Raw genomic sequence first — 13971 nt, 5'->3', positions numbered from 1 at the left:
CCCTTGCAATTTCTTTTGTTTACTTTTTGAACTCGGCTTTTAAGTTTATATAAAATCAGCCCCCCTTGGGGCTATAATTTTTTTTTTTTTTTAAAAAACATAGTATAATTAAAGGAAGACAAGACTCTTTTCCCTTGTTGATAAATAGTTAGTTCTATAGCATCCGAAGTGAAGATAAAGTAGATTTCTTGCCCAAATAAACGGCAAAGCAGCCATTTTTGCAACAGAAATAACAAAGCCATGCTGCTGAACTCTTCATTTCTTCTCTCCAATATTTCTTTTCCATGTAATTCCTCTCTCTTTTTCTTTCAGAAATAACACAGTTTTTCTTAATATATAAATTATGGAACTTTTTGTATTCTTTTGCTTTCTTGTATCTGAAAGCTTTGGCCCTTTTCTTTGTTCTTTTCCCATTTGGAAAATGTTTGAGGAATTTGTGGGTTTATTGAGCTGAGTCCTTTTTTCTTTCCCTTTTCTTCCATTTTTAGAGATATTAGATGTGATTTCCATGCCATGTTCACTTTGATAGCTCTGCTATGAAGAACAATGTGAATGCCTTTTTCTTGTTTGATCTTACTTCCAGCTTTAATTAAATGCTATATTATCCCCAAGAATTCTCTGAAAGTTCCTAAGTGGGTGTTTGTACATAAAAATGTGAAATTTGAAAGGAAGAAAAAAAGTAGTAAAGTAGTATTTAGAAAGAAGTTGAAAAATGGTATCTGGAAATTGGAGTTGTGTTTGGACATGAATACAACTTGGAGAAATGTTTAATTTTTGTGAGAGATTTGGAATGAAAAATGTGAAAATGGTTATTTGGAGTTTCTCAAATTCCGGAAAATTGTAGCAATTCTATCTCCAAACATGATTGTATTCCGGAAAAAAGTGAAAATTATCCATAGCCAAACAGGCCTTAACATATTGTTCTAGCAACTACAACTGTTACGCCTCAATTCCAAGCTATTAGGTTTAGCTATATGAATTGGCTACACTTGATACATTTCATTCCAATATTATGCGTTCCTTGGAGTGCATGTGCCAATGCATTCGATATTGGGATGATTCATCATAATTAACTAGTTTCAACTTGACTGTTTAACTTACTATCCTCCTCCTTTTATCTAGGCTTTGGAGTGGCAATGTGAACTCATATAGGATTCTATGTCTACACAGGGAACAATTTGTTTTTGGCAGTTGAAATCATTGTTTATTTTATGGGTTAACAGAATCCCTAGCGTATAACTTTATCAGCTTCTTAACCATTTCAAGGGGTGTGTTTATTACTTCCTATTTGAGATATTTGATACGAGAGGCAAGAGTCTTGCAATGGCCATGAGCTTCTCGCCCGTTTCTTGCCAAGCGAGACCCTCTTTATTAACTGCTGCATAGTGTTCTAAGTTTAAACTTATACAAGTAAAACTCTTGGATACTGTCTTAGAGCTTGAGAAGAATCAATTCAAATTCCATAAATTTTTTCTGGGGTTTGAACTTATAAAGGTTCAAATGTCATGAATTTCTTCTAGAGTTTGAACCTTCCATTTCAAACTCGAGGAACTTTTTGAACTCCAACATATTATGCTGGAGTTCACATGCAAAAAATTTGAACTTCAGCATACTGTGCTAAAGTTTTTCTGCATTTAGCTAGAATTAACTCTGTAGAAAATTTGTTTTCGCCATAAAAAGTGGTTGAATGAATAGAAAAGAGAAGTTGAGGGAGTTATGTGATACATGGATATGTCATATACCTTTATTGCTATGAATTTGTAGCAGGACAATTTAGCCAAATCCATAAAATGCAATATCCAGCAGAATAAAGTTTGTCTTTCATGTTTCCATCTAGTTTGCCATGAGAATACAATATAGGATCCATTAAGCAACATTTGATAGGTAACTTTATGGTTTCTCATGCATAAATCCCTTTATTAAACTACTTGCTTTATTCTCAATTCAGATACTCCTTCATCTTGTCATACAACTCAAGCTTTTCCCAGACAGAAGTCAACATTCCAGTGCTGCTTAGCTGCCTCGTTACAAGATAAAAGGTAACCTAACTTTTAACCACAGTGTCAATCTTTTTGTATCTGAAATACAGAATATTTTCAGGGTTAGGGAACAGAAAGTAAATATATTGCAATATGAGGACAATATGAAGCGCAGATCTCTCCTGTTTTTTCTGATTACATCTGGCATATCTCCCGCTCTCCCCGCTTTTGGGAAAACAAAGAGCAAAAACCCGTATGATGAAAGACGGTTACTAGAGCAGAACAAACGGATCCAGAGAGAAAATAATGCCCCTGAAGAGTTTCCCAGTTTCATCAGAGAAGGTTTGTCTACCCTGTATGGGTGGAAAAGACCATGTGTAGTGCCCAAGATTTTAAGACAACAGTAGTTTGACATCCATTTTTTCTTCTTTTGATACCATGAAACTTTATAATGTGATAGTGACTCTTGGAATCCTTTTTCAGGTTTTGAAGTTAAAGTAGTAACTTCTGATAACTACGTAAAGCGTGATTCAGGTCTTATAGTGTGGGATTTTGCTGTTGGTGAAGGTGATTGCCCAAAGGATGGTCAACAGGTTTTCTTTCATTCTTTCTTCCTGAAAAGATGTGATTTGCTTTTATTAGATTGTCATTTATCTTGAATACATCCTACTGGAAAACTAGTATACTGTTCGTCTTCTATGTTCATTCATTGCTCTAGCGGGGTCATGGAACCAATATGGTGCAGTCACGGTAAAATAAGCCAGAAGAAAAGCACTTCCTTTTCTAATCCTTTTTAATTAAAATGGCATCGAGGAGATGCAAAGTACACAAATAAATCATGGCTAAACTCCTAATACAAAAACTTCCTCTTCTAGACCAGGGACTTTAACTGGAAAGCAAAAGATATGGTTTCTAAACCACAGTAAGGGAGCTGATGAAATCTAAAAAGGGAACATCATTTACAGCCTTACAGGGGATAGATTGCTCCAACTGAAAAAGTTCAAAAGGCAAAAAAAATCATAGTCTGCTGCTGGGAGCTGGGATGCCATCAAAACATTTGAGATTCCTGTCTTTCCACCGACACCAAAAAATACATGCTGGAATCATCTGCCAGGTCTTCTTGACGGTACTGTAACTTCCCATAGGTCCAATTAATTCCAAAAGGTGAAAGATACGTGTTCTATAGATCTGGGGCGACTGGACAATGTAGGAACAAGTGATTGAATGACTCTAGGCTGTTCTGGCACATGTAGCATCTGTTAACCAACTGAAAATTCCTCCTGCATAGGTTGTCTTGGGTTAGAATAGCATCTGTTAGGGCTTCCCAGGGGAAGCATATGACTTTTGTTGGAAGTTCAGTCTTCCATATTAGTTTCAATGGCCAGTGATCTTTTATTCCCTTCCTTCACAGTGTACATTCCTTTTTCAGAGCTACCCCATCTTAAGCTATCTGAGTTTAGAGGAAGCATTGAGAATCCTTCAAGTACTTTGAATAAATCAATAAGCTCATTAAGTTCCCAGTCCTGCACGTTCCTCCTGAAGTGAGGATCCCAAATTTCACCTGCTCTATTTTATGTCACTGATGAGTCACGGTCAGGTGCTCTCTGGTAAAGGTTTGGGTGAGAGGCTCTGAGAAGTTGGTTGTTAAGCCACCTGTCCTTCCAAAATGTAACAGTTCTGCCATTCCCAATCTCGAAGGACACCTCATGAAAGAATTCATCTTTCAGGTTGTTAATATGCTTCCAAGGGCCAATTCCATGAGGAGCTCTGTTCTGTTTGGTGCTCCATCTGTCTTGCCTTCCTTTATGTAATTGTTTTGGTAGAAGCTGTCACTGCACAGGTGATGGTGTCTAATACTGCAGTCTTTTACTATTTTTAGTTTGTAATAAGATGATTCTTGGATGTCTGTATTATGGGAAAAACACCGAATATCAAGAAAGCAAAACTTGGATGAAGTAACAGTCTTTGAAGGAACTAATATGTGGAAATATTTCCCTAATTCCTCGTGTTAGTCCTTGAGAACCTGTTATATTATTGTCAAAATCTCTTTACGGACCTTTTTAAAAGACTCTCAGTTTCGTAGTGTTAAAAAGTTGATTCTCTCCCCCTGGTGTAAGACATTTATGTGCTGTTAGTGTTCCGGTGGTCTATTCATTAACATATCTTACTCTTCCGATAGTGGTTTTCCTCTCCTCTGCCCAATGTAGCTTATGCTAGACATACTTCAGCGACGGGCAAAGTATGTCATTGTTGATTGGTTTTTATGGATTTTAGAGTACCAAAACAAAATCTCACATACTCGATATGATTCAATTTTAAATACCTGTGTTCCTTACTTTGCCATTACTGAACCGAAAGCTTGGTAAGTTAGTATCATCTTTCACACCTGAGTTTTATGAAGTTAACTAAGGACAATCATTGTGAAATTCTATTCTGACATATGCATTGTTGATGAATGCAAAAGAGCTGACTTAGGCTGATTATACTGTTACTAAGGTTGGCTGGGCATAGTTCAAATTGGCACCTGGGCCTAGTGATGATCCTTTCATATTTGACTATATTTACAAAAAGACCAAGACAAACGGGATTTGTTATCTTAATAGATATTCAGATTACAAATTAAAGGGAACAAAGGTAGGTTTAATGGCATTAAGAAATGATAAACAGATTACTTGTTGCCGATAGATGTGTGGGCATACTCGGAGAGATATGATTAGTGTTAGAGAATCATAAATATATATGTTTCCTTGTGTATAATATTCTAGCTGATTTCTAGGGATTTAGATATTTAGTTACCTTAGCTAGCCTTTTCTTTACTTGTATTTAAATCATTGTATTCTTTGAATAATAGACAAGTTATTCTCTGCATACCTTCTCTGAATTACATGGTATCAGAGCGGGCTTTAATATTTCGTCGGAGTTTTGTCAACTTCTGTCGCCGGAAGTTGTGGTGACTCATCGGAGTTGGTCAGTATCTTAGACTGGTGCTCGAGAATTGAAAATCGACCATCACCCATCTATCCAGCACCTACCGATCTACATTTATCCAGAATCTGGTTGCTGATAATTCCAGGTTTCGTGAAATCATGAGCCAGCGATTATTTCCCGGTAGGATTATTCCGGCCAGCGTGTGTGGGGGCGTGGAGGTCCACTTTGGTCTGATTTCGCACTGAAGTTTCCGTCATATTTGTTTGTGGTCTCATGATCTGTGACCTTTTTTTTTTTTTTTTTAAGGATAAACACCACGAACCAGGTTCATTCTTGAACATATTTGATTCTTCTTTTGCTGCTGATCAAATCAGGTTCTTTCTCAAACGGATTTGATTTCGAATCTGCTTTTGCTGCTGCTTTTCGATTTGTTTGAGACTGAATATTGTGTTAAATCTGCTAGTGATTGAGTCTAAACTTTACGATTATAGTTTGACTCTGTTGCTCTTTGAAATTGTTTGCTGGGAATATTTTCCGGTATTAAGGAAAGCTGTCTTTCCAATATTTTGACTGTTGGGAGAGCAAATCTTCAACGTGGTCTGCATTTGGTGGAATAACTTGTTGGTTTGTTCAGTGATTTCTCTTTGGTGTAAAGTGGTTGGTCTTTGGTTGTCATTGCTCTGTTGGTTATTGGTGTTCTAATCTGTCTTAAGATATTGCGATTTGCCCACAAAAAAAAAAAAAATCTGTTGGAAAATGAATAGAGGAGGAGGAAATGTTGCACATAACAATGACTTTAGTAACGTTGCCTGTCATTATTGCCATGAACTGGGACATATGAAATGGTACTGTAAGAAATTGCAAGGTCGCAATCAGAGAACTCAAGGGGGTAATCCTATTGTTGCTTCTACTCCATCTTCTGATAAAATAATTCTGGTTTCAGCTAAGGATTTTGATAAAGTTTCTCAATATCAGAAATCATTAAAAGAATATCCTTCAGTTAATACACCTTGTTGAGTTCGCCAAATTCTCTCAGTGTCAGAAGTCATTGAAGGAATCTACAGTTTGCCAAATTCTCTCGGCGTCAAAAGTCATTGAAGGAATCTACTTCAGTTCTTACCCTTGCTGAGTCAGGAAAAACATGTCTTATTTCTTCTTCAAGCAAATATGTGATTGATTCCGGAGCTACAAATCACATGACAGGTAATCCTAATATATTTTCCACCTTTCATTCACACGAAGCACCCTCTCCAGTTACTGTAGCGGATGGATCAACTTGTAATAATGTTGGATATGGGACTGTTAAACCAACCTCATCTATTACCCTATCTTGTATTAAGTCTTCCAAAGTTGGCTTTTACTTTGATTTCTGTTAGCAAAATTACCAGAGACCTTAATTGTTATATTTCGTTTTTTCCCGATCATCGTTTGTTTCGTGATCTTAAGACGAATCAGGTTATTGGTAAACGATATGTATTTGGTGATCTATACATCCTTGATGAATGGGAACCTCACTCTGTTGCCTGCTCTAGTGTCGTGTCTCCATTTGAAGCACATTGTCGATTGGGACATCCTTCTCTACCTCTGTTGAAGAAGCTCTGTCCTCAGTTCCAAAATATTTCTTCATTGGAATGTGAGTCATGTCGATTTGCAAAACATCATCGTAGCTCACTAAGTCGAAAGGTTAATAAGTGAGCAGAGTCGGCTTTTGAGTTAGTTCATTCTGATGTGTGGGGATCATGTCTTGCCGTTTCCAAAACTAGGCACAAGTATTTTGTCACTTTTGTGAATGATTTCTCTCGGATGACTTGGATTCATTTTATGAAGAGTCGCTCGGAAGTGTTTACTCACTTTTGTGCCTTCTGCACTGAAGTCAAAACTCAATTCAATGCTTTGGTACGTATTTTAAGGATTTCAGTCGTATATGAGACACGGTATTCTCCATTATTCTTCATGTGTTGATACACCCTCTCAAAATGGAGTTGCTGAGAGGAAAAATAGGCATCTACTTGAGACAGCTCGAGCACTTTTGTTCCAAATGAAGGTTCCTAAATAGTTTTGGGCAGATGCTGTCTCTACGGCTTGTTTTTTGATTAATCGCATGCCATCGACTGTGCTTGCTGGTAATATGCCTTACAGTGTTCTTTTTCCAAACAAGTCACTATTTCTGGTGGAGCCTAAGGTGTTTGGAAGCACATGTTATGTTCGAGATGTTCGACCATTTGTTACCAAGTTGGAAAGGCATTGGAGTGCATTTTTCTGGGCTATTCTCGCCTTCAGAAAGGGTATCGTTGTTATTCTACTGCACTTGGAAAATATCTGTTGTCAACTGATGTTGCATTTTTTGGAAACTACACCATTCTTCTATGCACCTCCCGTTTCTACAAGTCAGGGGGAGGAAGATGAATGGCTAGTCTACCAGGTTACTAGGGTTGTGCCAAAAAGATCAGATGATGTTGTTTCTCATACATCGCCCAGTTCAGTTGATCACCAATCGACTATTATACCTGCCGCACCAGATCCACCTACAAGACCGCCAATTGTTCAGGTTTACTCTAGGAGGTGAGAGACTAATGATACATACCCTACACCAGTTTCTTCATCATCAGCTCTTCCGGAAAATCTTGACCTTCCTATTGCTCTTCGCAAAGGTACACGTACTTGCAAATCCATATATTCCATTGCTAATTTTGTTTCCTATGACCACTTATCTCCAAAGTCTAGATCTTTGATTGCGTCTCTAGACTCCATTACTGTACCCAAAACAGTGAAAGAGGCTTTGAATCATCCTGGATGGTCTGAAGCAATGCTTGAGGAAATACATGCCTTAGAGGAAAATCACACTTCGGGATTTAGTGGATTTACCTAGTGGAAAGAAAGCAGTGGGTTGCAAATGGGTCTTTGCGGTTAAAGTTAACCCAGATGGCTCTTTGGCGAGACTTAAGGCTAGACTTGTGGCTAAAGGATATGCTCAAACGTATGGGGTGGATTATTCAGACACCTTCTCCCCGGTTGCTAAACTCACTTCTGTCCGCTTGTTCATTTCTTTAGTTGCTTCTGAGAATTGGCCTTTGCATCAGTTAGATATCAAGAATGCATTCCTTCATGCTAATCTCCAGGTCGAGGTTTATATAGAGCAACCACCAGGTTTTGTTGCTCAGGGGATCTGTCATTTGAAGAAGTCCTTGTATTGCTTGAAGCAGAGTCCCTGGGCTTGGTTTGAAAATTTAGTGAGGTAGTTCAGGAATTTGGACTGAAAAAGAGCAAATGTGATCATTCAGTCTTCTACAGGCAATCATCGGCTGGAACTGTTCTCCTTGTTGTATATGTTGATGATATTGTTATTACAGGAAGCGATTATGCAGGAATCTCTTCTCTCAAGTCTTTCTTGCATACTAAGTTTAACACGAAAGACTTGGGACAACTGAAATACTTCTTAGGAGTGGAAGTCACTAGAAGCAAGAAGGGAATTTTTCTATTTCAGAGGAAGTATATTCTTGACCTTCTTGCAGACTTTGGAAAGTTGGCAGCCAAACCCTGCAGTACTCCAATGTCTCCCGGTGTACATCTTATGAAAGATGATGGTGATCCTTTTGATGATCCGAAGAGATATAGAAGGTTGGTTGGAAAGTTAAACTACCTTATTGTGACTCGTCCGGATATTGCTTTTGCGGTAAGCGTAGTTAGTCAGTTCATGTCCGCACCTACAGTCAAACATTGGGAAGCTTTGGAACAAATTCTATGTTACTTGAAAAGAGCTCCTAGACTTGCCATATTGTATAGCAATCACGGCTATACTCGTGTGGAGTGTTTTGCAGATGCTGACTATGCTGGATCCAAAATTGATGGAAGATCTACTACAGGCTATTGTGTCTTTGTTGGAGGAAACCTAATATCTTGGAGGAGTAAGAAGCAAGGTGTTGTATCTCGATCCAGTGCAGAATCCGAGTACAGAGCTATGTCACAGTCTACGTGTGAGATTATGTGGATACATCATCTTATAACTGAAATTGGGTTAAAGCATTATACACCAGCAAAACTTTGGTGTGATAATCAGGCTGCTTTTCATATTGCCTCAAATCCAGTGTATCATGAAAGAACAAAACATATTGAGGTTGATTGTCATTTTATTCGTGAGATTCAGGAAAACCAGATTTCCACTGGCTACGTGAAGATGGGAGAGAAACTAGCTGATGTGTTCACAAAAGCATTGAATGGAACTCGAGTTGATTACCTTTGTAACAAGCTGGGCATGATCAATATCTATGCTCCAGCTTGAGGGGGAGTGTTAGAGAATCATAAATATATATGTTTCCTTGTGTATAATATTCTAGCTGATTTCTAGGGATTTAGATATCTAGTTACCTTAGTTAGTCTTTTCTTTACCTTTATTTAAATCATTGTATTTTTTGAATAATAGACAAGCTATTCTGTGCGTCAATGACGGGACAAGGTGGTAGTGGCATCAATGACAGACAAGATGAGGGAAGCGAGGCTAAAATGGTTCGGACATGTGGAGAGGAAGTGTGAGAGGTTGGCTGTAGCAGGAGTTAGGTAGAGGTAGGCCAAAGAAGAGCTGGGGGGAGGTGATTAGACAGGACATGACACATCTTAAGCTGATTGAGGACATGATCTTAGATAGGAAGGTATGGATGTCGAGGATTAGGGTAGAAGGGTAGTACGTAGCTTAGGGAGGGGGGGGGGGGGGGGGGGGGGGGAGTACCTGTAGTGCATTAATTATTCTCCTCTTTCCTTTTAGTAGTAGTATTCAGTTATCGCATAATCACTTATTCTTCGTTGTGTATTACTATATGTTGCAGCATTTATTTTGTATCTTGCTATTTTGTTGTCTACTTCCTTAGAATGCTGCGTCGGATAACTATCTTTTATGACTAGGGTCTATCAGAACAACCTCTCTGCCTCACAAAGGTAGGGGTAAGGTCCGTGTACATCCTACCCTCCCTGTACCCCACTTGTGGGATTACACTGGGTATGTTGTTGTTGTCGCATTACTTGTTGCTGATTCTTTGAATTGCTGCATTCATCCCCGAATTTGTTTGACCATTGGCAGGTGACATTCCACTATATTGGTTATAATGAGTCTGGGCGTCGTATTGACAGCACATACCTGCAAGGTAAACCTGCAAACATTCGGATGGGCACTAAAGCATTGGTCCCAGGTGATCTAAGCAAACACACAATGTCATAACTTTTTACCTCTCAGATATGAGAAAATTTTGGAATAAGCAGAAAAGGACGATTGCAGGTTTTGAGGAAGGAATTAGAGACATGAGACCTGGGGGAAAAAGGAGAATAATCATACCTCCAGAACTAGGACCTCCGGTAAGTGTCCTTAAATATCATCCTCAAGTAGATTCTTTTATAATTAGTATCATCTAAAGTTGTATGGAATAAAATAAGCATTTAGACTGCTATGTAGTGTGTTGCATTCTTCTGATATTATTTATTTGATAAGAGTAGTGCTAACCAACAGAGGACAAGGAAGCTCTTCCTGCAATAATACCCCTTTTCCTCGCTTTAGTAATTTCTTTTGTCTCCCTGAGCCATTTGCACAGTTTGGTTTAAGTTGGAGTACTCCTTGCAAGATTCGAAATGAGAGATTTTACCCCTAAACTATCAAAGTTGGTTAATATATACCTTCTGCAGTAATTTGAAACATGCCTTTGAACAATTGAAAAGGTCCAACTATACCCCAAACAATAGATTAAGGTCGGAATATACCCCCTTATGTGGCATCCACTATATCAGCCAAATCAGACCAATTTTTCACAGTGGAAAACAATTAGTGGGAGGGGTGTATCTGAGATGAAGTATAATAGTGGGTTTTCCTAAAAGCCGAAAGGTAGATGGAGGGCATATGTAAGAGAAATCGAAAACGTTAGGGTATATTTGAATGACTTTTGAGTTTGCACAGCCTAATACATCCTCAGGAAGTACCTATGTCTTAGTATAAATAAGATACAGTTTATAGAGGTAATGCTTCACTTGTTTTACCTTTTGAATTTGTGCATATAATACCCAAACATCACTTGCTATGCAAATGACCCATTCATAATAAGGAATCTAGACATTTGAAATTTTCATGTTCTAAAAACTAAATTTTGCGTCCTAAGTTGCAGATTGCATGACTGTTACACTTTATTATTATTTGTTTTCTTATTTGGGTTGACAAAGGCTACACTTCACATTAGTATATAGAAGTAAGTGATCATTAAGCAATTGAAACACTTTTTAAATCAAGGCTTAATGCATATGCGGCCCCCTAAACTTGTCCTTTTTTTCCATTTTGGCACCTCAACTAAGTGTTGTTCCTATTGAACCCCTGAACTTGGCCTCAAGTGTGTCTATCAAACACAGTCCCACTTACATAGCATATATGGTGAGTTTCACTTTTTTTAGCCTTATGTGTGAATGTCAGTTGCATCCTACGTGGAATGTATTTAATATAAAATCTAATGTAAATACAATCTGAGCTTGCTCGTTGCCTTGAGCTTCCAGGTTGTCCCATTCCAGCCTATCAACAGAGTAAAATTTCATGTAAATGTGTACCAAAATATTCTACTGCGCATTATTGAATTGACACTCAGATGCTAACACTCAGAATGTGCTTACATTAAATACATTTCACGTAGGATGCGATTCATATTCACGCGCAAGGCTAAAAGAAGAAAAAAAAACTCACCATATATGTATATAAGTTGGATTGTGTTTGATAGACACATTTGAGGCCAAGTTCAGGTGTTCAATAGGAACAACACTTAGTTGAGGTGCTAAAATGGAAAGGGACAGGTTTATGGGGCCGCATATGTATTAAGCCTTAAATCAATTGAGCAATTGATAAACTTCATTGCTAAATCACTGTCATTAATTTTTTTTCCGTCCAACTTACTGTAATACAACTTACTGATGAAGGCATTGTTTTTTGCGCGATAGTTTCAAAGCTAGGATATTATGTGCATAGATCACGGAAGTATGAGAAGAAAAGCACTTCTCTGCAGAAGATAATTTGTTCTTTCAAGAAATGTATTAGAACATTACATTTAAGCAAAGTCACCTTCAGGCAGCAATTGCAACTCCTTTGTGACTTCAGCAAAATATAGGTCGTCAACACCTTGAAAATCACATTTAGAGCCACGCTTATGCAGTTGTATTTCTTAAAACTATGTAACTTACTACTCTATTGTAAATTTTGATTATAGCTCCAAGTAATATACAGTCAAACCATCATTTGTTCCAATATTTTTTGGTTGTTATAGTGAGATCTTGTTATAGATAGTATATAATATAACATCACATGAAAGATCTGTTCCAGGAAAAACATGACTGTTATAGTGATATGTTGTTATAGAGGATGGATGCTATAAAGAGGTCTGTCTATATAGCCTTTGGTATACTGTGTCTGGAAGTTGCATAAATAGAACTGCATTTTGATATTTTTGCAATATCCATGTCTCACAGGTTGGGCCTTCAACATTTTTTAGCTCAAAACAGTTTGAAGTTTTTGACGTGGAATTGCTAGGCGTCCAAGACTGCAAGCGTAGGACAATAGGCTTCTACTCTGATGTTGTTTGCAATTGAACAAGAAGCTCATTTTGTGAATATTTCAGTCAGGTCTTGTATCATTGTTATATCAGGAGAAGAGACTTTTTTTTTTTTTGGCCTTCTTTTCATTCTTCTTACAGCAAATAAAGAAATGGAGGAAAAGAAAAGACTAGTCTATAGAATAAAAGGTTCACTTTTTGAAACCGAGTCTCCCATCGGCCTAAGCCTTGGTGGGAGTTAGCATGTGTTAGTAAATAGGGGATGTGCTTGCGGGTTGGTGTGGACACCATCTTTACAAAAAAAGAAAATAAGTTTATCTTTGCAAAGAAATGTTGTACTTTTGGTGACAGGCCTATAATGCATCTAAAAAGAGAAGTTTTTCTTGGCAAGTACACGCCTATATAATTTTAAGAAAAACGTAAGCACATTGCTCATCCAAGATACTGCTCTTTATTCTCAGGAATCAGGATCTACCGTCGTGCCTTGCAATTAAATACTGCTAAATGCGGTCTTTCACCTTAACAATTGATGGCTTAACAATGGTGTGAAATATTTACATAATTAGGTCAACTGAAAGGTATTTCAGGCAAATTTATATAATAACTTCTTGGGGCTAGAGCCTTGCTGGCAAACACTCAACTGCACCTAAAGAAATAGCATAGTAACTTTGCTCAGAGCTCACTGCCCAGAAGGAAATTAGACAGCAACTACAACTCCTACCAAAGTAAAATAAACTAAAGGGAAAAGGGTCATATGCACCCCTCTACTTTAGTTTATTGGTTAACTTTACCCTCCGTTAGCTAAAGTAGAGAAATATACCCCTCCCGTTACAAGTTGGGGCCAAATATACCCCTACCGTTAGCAAAGTTTTAAAAATACCCCTCATTTCTAACATATTTCCACATAAACAAGTCTAGTCATTGGAATTGGGTGACATGGACGCCACATGACATTGAACTTATTCTATGTGGTGCCTACGTGACGATTTTTTAAAAAATAATATGGAAAATTGATTTTTCTAAAAACAAATCTGTTAAAAATGGCTTTTATTAAAAGTCTGATTTTTTTTTATTTTATAAAATCCGCTTCTTAAAAAAATCTAGAAAATTGGATTTTTTTTTTTATTAAAAACCCTGGAAAATGATTTTTTTTAAATCAGTTTTTCAGATTTTTTAAAATTAATGCAGATTTAAAAAAATTAGGACACTTTTCTTTTTTTAAAAAAATAATACTTCACAGTTTTCCAGGTTTAAAAAAAAATATTTTCCAGATTTTTTAACTAAAATATCCAATTTTCGAGAATATATTTAAAAAAAAGGGGTTTTATTAAAACAAAAAAGTTTCAGATTTTTAATAAAAGTCATTTTTAACAGTTTTGTTTTTAGAAAAATCAATTTTCCACATTGCTTTTAAAAAAATTGCAACGTAGGCACCACATAGAGTAAGTTAAATGTCTTGTGGCGTCCGTGTCACCCAATTTCAATGACTAGACTTGTTTATG

General features: G+C 37.2%; 2 protein-coding genes across 5 annotated transcripts; both read left to right on the top strand.

The window, feature by feature from the left end:
* Positions 1-128: 128 nt before the first annotated feature.
* LOC132636942 (peptidyl-prolyl cis-trans isomerase FKBP20-2, chloroplastic) lies at positions 129-12580 on the top strand. Of its 4 annotated transcripts, none has more exons than XM_060354063.1 (8): positions 129-286; positions 1949-2039; positions 2101-2321; positions 2463-2572; positions 9979-10087; positions 10174-10250; positions 12241-12296; positions 12387-12580. In XM_060354063.1, the coding sequence occupies exons 1-7, from the start codon at positions 241-243 to the stop codon at positions 12274-12276; spliced, it is 690 nt and encodes a 229-aa protein (XP_060210046.1). In that variant the 5' UTR covers positions 129-240; the 3' UTR covers positions 12277-12296; positions 12387-12580. The 4 variants fall into 4 exon arrangements, with proteins under 4 accessions (XP_060210046.1, XP_060210037.1, XP_060210028.1 ...); XM_060354054.1 differs by having other exon boundaries at positions 12230-12296; XM_060354045.1 differs by lacking the exon at positions 12241-12296.
* LOC132636964 (secreted RxLR effector protein 161-like) lies at positions 2579-9600 on the top strand. The gene has a single exon (XM_060354081.1). It carries the CDS (start codon positions 8458-8460, stop codon positions 9184-9186), a length of 729 nt encoding a protein of 242 aa, XP_060210064.1. The 5' UTR covers positions 2579-8457; the 3' UTR covers positions 9187-9600.
* Positions 12581-13971: the final 1391 nt, after the last annotated feature.

This window comes from Lycium barbarum, chromosome 1 (genome assembly GCF_019175385.1).
Source record: "Lycium barbarum isolate Lr01 chromosome 1, ASM1917538v2, whole genome shotgun sequence".
Lineage (NCBI taxonomy): Eukaryota > Viridiplantae > Streptophyta > Magnoliopsida > Solanales > Solanaceae > Lycium > Lycium barbarum.
Note: the sequence above shows the minus strand (reverse complement) of the source record. Positions and strands in the feature narration are given on the sequence as shown.

Bases quoted from the DNA above. Each gene is read 5' to 3' on its own strand.
- LOC132636942 (XM_060354045.1), top strand. From the start codon at position 241: ATGCTGCTGAACTCTTCATTTCTTCTCTCCAATATTTCTTTTCCAT. The intron at 287-1,948 runs GTAATTCCTCTC...TTCTCAATTCAG, and splicing joins CTCCAATATTTCTTTTCCAT to ATACTCCTTCATCTTGTCAT. The intron at 2,040-2,100 runs GTAACCTAACTT...GAATATTTTCAG, and splicing joins GCCTCGTTACAAGATAAAAG to GGTTAGGGAACAGAAAGTAA.
- LOC132636964 (XM_060354081.1), top strand. From the start codon at position 8,458: ATGTCTCCCGGTGTACATCTTATGAAAGATGATGGTGATCCTTTTGAT.